General features: G+C 36.6%; 1 protein-coding gene across 1 annotated transcript; it reads left to right on the forward strand.

Annotated features, from left to right (window-relative positions):
* Window positions 1-809: 809 nt before the first annotated feature.
* Window positions 810-4,205, forward strand: RunxA (RUNX family transcription factor Runt related A; the record flags this gene model as incomplete). The annotated part of the gene is made up of 1 exon (XM_086832917.1): window positions 810-4,205. A coding segment is annotated over one exon (1,034 nt), but the record flags the coding sequence as incomplete, so codon positions are not given.
* Between the last annotated feature and the right edge of the window lie 1,601 nt (window positions 4,206-5,806).

The raw sequence follows: 5,806 nt of genomic DNA on the forward strand, positions 1-5,806 counted from the left end.
TACTGTTAAAAAAAAATTATCAAATAAAAATATCGATTTTAGGAATCTTGCAGCGGAAAATATAATTTTTAACAGTGAAGGAGCCATTTCCGACCCTATAAATTTTATATATTCTTGATCAGCATTAACAGGCGAATCGTTCAGGTAGCAAAACAGACATTTCCAATTTTTTGAAAAAAATTCAAGGGGTTACATCGTTAAACTTGTAAAAAATCTAAAATCAAAAAATAACTCCTTCTCTTTGTTTTCAACTTCTGACTTATGGTGCAATATCATTTTTGTTTATCGATTTTAACTATATTTTTATATGCAAATTTTGTCGACAAATCAGTGTTTCAAGATTCTGACTAAATTTAAAATACGCTTCCAAAGGGTTTAGATACCTGTAGAACACGTACTTTTTTAGAGAATTTAAAATTAATTAGCATAAAATATAAATTAAAATTTTTGGTATAATACTCGAATAATTGATTTAGATGAAACAATCTATGTTGAAAGATCTCTGGATCTTTAGAGTACTTAAAACACTTAAAAATGTGTCTTAAAAAATGTCATAAATATGTTTATCTAATAATAGACTTTATTTTTAATGATGTAAAATGTCTTTTAGCTTAATTTTTCTTACCATTTTTACCATTTGTTACCATTTATTAAAAAAAACTTAAAGATTTCACTACCAAATTTTAATAAACATATTAATATCTCGATTTTCCTGATCATTTGATTAACAAATATAAGCAATAATAAACCATCTCTTGAAACCTCTTTCTTTATTAATAACCTCCTTTTTTCCTCACTTCTTCTTGCAGTGCTTCCCGACTCCACGGCCAGTGATCTGGATCAGCACCTGAGCAGCCTGGTTGGCTCCACCAGTGGCCAGATGACGCACCACAGCCTGCTGGGAGCCACCGGCCAGACCTCCATCTCATCGACGGTCAACGGGGCGAGCAGTGCGGGTGGTGCCGGTGGTGCTGCCGCCGGTGGTGGCAATGGCACTAGCGGCGGTGGTGGAAGCGGTGGTGCCGGTAACTCCATCCTGGTGCCACGCTATCATACGAATGCGAGCAATGAATATAATGTTCACTCCAGCCAGAATGGTCCACGCAGCCTGAGTGACAGCTCCCAGGCGGAGTCACCGGTCCAGGAGGATCTTCTGTCCACCAATACACCGAATCTGGGCAGCACTGCGGCGGCCAATGGTGGTGCGGCGAATGCCGGCGGTGGTGGCGGTGGAGGCGGTGGATCGGCGACATCTGCTGCCGCAGCGGCGGTCACTGGGTCCTCGGTGGGTGTGGTTGGTAATCCCGCCATGCTGGGCTCTAATCAGAATTTCCCCGGGATTGTCAATCAGGCGCAGCATGCCTCTGCCTCGGCCTATGGCGGTGGAGCTGGCGTGGGCGTGGGCGTGGGCGTTGGTGTGGGCGTGGGTGGAGGTCATGGTAGTGCAGCGGCTGCCGCTGCCGGATGCAATGGTTCCCTATATCCGGTTCTGCCCGCCAGTTTGCTCTACTCTCAGCTATATACCGCGGCCAATCAATCGGCCCATGGCTTCCACTCACACACACTGCCCGGTCATGCCTCGCATTCGCCCAACTCCTCGGTTCACGGCGAACTCCAGAGCGTTATGGATCACATCAGCAATGTGGGTGTCCGTCAGCAGCATAACATCATGACCGGCGGTGGAGTGACCCATCCGGGTGACCTCACACTGATCGGTAATTGTGGCGCCTCTGTGAGGAATATCGAGGATGGGAACAGCAATCGGCAGGTGGCCGCCTTGGCCGCCCATCGGGGCCACCATAATCCCACCGACAATGGGGGCAGCGTCTGGCGGCCCTATTGAGGTCAGGTGCTGTGGTGCGGCTCGGCGGTTCTATAGTGCGAGGGGGTCGGGCCGCAGCACGAGGGGCAAGGGGGCGTGGCAGGAATGGGAGCGGGTGCTGGAACAGGGACGGGGACGGGGATGGGGACAGGGACGGGAACGGTAACGGGAACGGGAACGGGGGTGGGGTTAAATGGGGGCATAAATGGCTGCTTTGGCGGCTTTTGATCTGTGTAAATATATATAGAAGGGGAGGAAAATGGTGCTCATTTTTGAGGTATTCGGAGATCAACTACTGGAGATCAACTGTGGAATTTTCAAGAAAACATATATTTCAATTAAGTTTTCTAAGAGCTTTATTTAGAAATTGTAACTATATTTAAAAAAATAGTTCGATTGAGTTGTTAAAAATAATTATTTTGATGTCTAAAAGTATTCAAAAGAAATAGATAAACAAATGTCACTAAAAAATAAATATTCTTATAAAGTTGAAGCCCAATTTTTTAAAACATTGTTCTATTTCTTAAAACAATTGTTTTGATTTCAAAAATTAAGTCACGAATTCTTTAAAGTGAACTTTTTCAATTATTGTAAAATTTAAAAATATTTTTAAAATATTTCATTTCGATATCTCAAGGTATAATCAAACCATTAAATACATCAAATTTATATTGTTTGTGCACAATTCACTAAAATTGTTTTTTATTCCGATTTCCACCAAAAATTAACTTTAATATTACAGTTCTCCATAAAATGAGCCCCAAAGAAAGAAGTATTTTGTATATAAAAAAGGGTGTAATAGAAACCTCTAGGGATTGGAAAAGCTTAATGTCTAAAAACAGGAATAAAACCTAGAAATATATTCTGTGCAATACAATGAAAATGTGTGTAGCTTGTATATAGTATTAGCAACAAAATATTTCTTGAAAATCGCATAAGCAACTGAAAAGCAGTTATTGAATCCCTAGAGAATTGTGTGACACCCTCGAAAAAAAACTATTTTTTTCGGTGTTTTTTTTTTTAATAAATATTTAGACATAAAAAACTAACAAAAAATGATAAACTTTTAGTAGAATTTGTTGGAGTTCTCAAGGATCTCCGTAGCGTATAGTTAAATAAAGCAAAAGATAACTAGAAAATAAGCAAGAACACAAAAATATTTAGCAAATTTTGAGAGCAGAAATATGTTGGGGTTCCATTTGGAAACAACATTCTGTGGATTTTAAAGAAACACAAAAAACACACACAGATTAACATTGAAATTAGTATCCTTTTTTTTGTGCAATTTTTTTCCAGGCCCGTGGTAAGCCCGAGCCATAAAACTAGTCATAGTAGAGATAAGTCCACATACAATACCAAATAACAAAAAATACCAGCACATTTTCAACAAATTATATAGTACTTAGCAACTTGAAACTAGTCGTAAAAAAAAAAAAACATTGTGAAGCCAAAGTCAAGATGATTTTTTGTGATTTTTCTCCTGTTTTACTGTAAGATACGAGGACGAAATGATATGGTTATTTGTGGGGTTTATAGCAGGGATATCTGGGGTGATTTAATTAGAGCCGATGTATGTCTGAGTTCCTAAGTCGTAATCCATGTTCGTGAATTTGTTTACTGTTCATTTCATGTGCTTCGATTTGCGTGTACTTTAAATGTGTATAAACAATGTGCAATCTAAGCTAACCCAAAGCCCAACATATATATAAATATATATAAATATAAATATAAATATTAATAAGCTTCTAACGAGATATATCTGTACACTAAATGGTTAACCGCACACACCAGCAGCCACAATATATGACACTTGGAAACTTAAATTGTAATTATTTTTTTGTCTATTTTTTTTGTTAGCTCGTAAGTGGTAAAAAGAAAAAACAAAAACAAAAGGATAGTGAACAGCAATTTAAATTCCAACACGCACACGGGGAAGGAGGTGGATCAGAAAATACACATAATTATACTATGCAAATGGTAAATAGGGTTAAGCAATCGGTTGGAAATGTCCAAGATAGCACATTCTTTAAATACATAAATATATATAAAAAAACATATATAGATAAAAACACACTAACTAACAGAATCGATGTAAAAATCGTATTTGATGTATACCACAAGGAACGGAAGCGCAAAGTAAATATCGAAACTATGTGTATAATCTAGCCAAGATCCCCCCATATATGAATAAATAAAAGAATATAAAATAAACAAAAGAAAAACCAGTTCTTTGTAATAAAATAAATAAATGTAATTACAGATTTTATTTGAAAACACACACACACAAACTAAAGTGAAATGAAAACCAAAAGAAGATCTAAATGAAACTTCAATTCAACGATTATATTAAATAAAATTATGAAAATTAATAACATAATATAAACTATGGATTTTATTTATTTGGAGGAGGGTTGTTATTTTCAGCTAATTTAGGAATTTCCAATTTATTATTTTCCATGGAAAATAAAGGTAAATATTACATATACGCCCCATAACAAAATAATGGAAAAGCATATGTTATTTATTTACTAAAAATGTAGGAAAATCTAAAGGTTGCAACAAATTATATATATACAAAATAATATATTTTAAAACGGAAGTGTAAAATATATTATATAGAATAGAAATATAAAGCATAGAAATTACTGCAGAACAAAACGAAGAAGAAGGAAAGGAAATGGAAACCAAGTTCGGTATATTGTAAAAGTGCTTATGGAATATAATTTATAGAACTTATAGAAATATAATATATTCTATATGCCGTTTTATAATATATTGAATTTTGAACCATTTCCTTTTTTTATCTTCCACGATTTGCTCTTTAAAAACTTTTACGACTCCATTGGGTGCCATTGGCAGGGCAAAACTTATGGCTCTTCCAGGATATTGCCTTTCGCCCTTCTTATATATGTGTAAATATATGTATATATTTATATGTGTTTATGTATATATCCCTTCTAAACCTTCTCGTTCTAATGCCATCTCAGTGTGGTTTTTGAATTTGGCGGGCCAACGTAATTTTCTGCTCAATTTATTTCACATTGTGGCATCCAATTAAGCTGCAAACCAGCAGCCGAGCAATCCAACCAGAACTGGCAGAAACCGAGGAGTCCGACGAAATCTCACCTGGCCTTACACTGAACGAAAAATAACTAAAGAAATATAATATAATATCTAAACTTTTCATGGAGTAAAGATAAAAAAAAAAGGTATCCACCTTTTTATGGTTGTTTTAAGTAATATACAAATAAGAATAACTGAACAAGACATTTAAAAATAATGATAGAGATAATTAAGAAATATTTAAAATATTTATTTAATTTTTCTGTTAAGTAATTTAAAAATATATCAAATTAAGATGCCTACTTTCTTTCTCTGTCCACATATATGGCTATAAAAATACGGTCAACTACAAGATGGAGGGCGGGAGTACTGCTCGGGTCGGAGGGGTCTCGGGGGCGCTAGACGGTTTGGAAAAGCGGAAAAGTGGAAAATCCAAAGCATCGGGACGCGAAGCGTAACAAATGAGTGGGGAGCACAGGCGAGCAGAGGAAGCGGAATAACCGCAAAAAGGTAGCCAACAGACGGGGGGCGCTAAAAGGACCCAGGATTAAGCACCAGATAAATAAGAGATCGATATCTCAGGGATATAAGGGAGAGAGAGCGCTAAAAAATATAGGGAAGAGGTCCTGGCACAGAAAAAAAGGACGGGACGAAGCGCTGGGAAAATACAAAAACAAAAAAAGAAACTTTTTAATTATTTCCATGCCGAAGATGTTTCGCATAACAAATTAGCTACCCAGCAAGTATGCAGTCGAGTGTGTGTGTGAGTGTAAGTAATTAAAAATTCTACCCATTACTTGCGATGCTTGGTAAAATTTCAAACAAACACCAAGACACATACACACATGGGGCATTTGTAAAGACACTGAGGAAATAAATGGAATTAAAGAAATATTAAGGAGTAAATTAATGATTAAGGAA

This window comes from Drosophila serrata, unplaced genomic scaffold, assembly GCF_035046125.1.
Source record: "Drosophila serrata isolate PLE 108 unplaced genomic scaffold, ASM3504612v1 contig_253, whole genome shotgun sequence".
NCBI classification, from domain to species: domain Eukaryota; kingdom Metazoa; phylum Arthropoda; class Insecta; order Diptera; family Drosophilidae; genus Drosophila; species Drosophila serrata.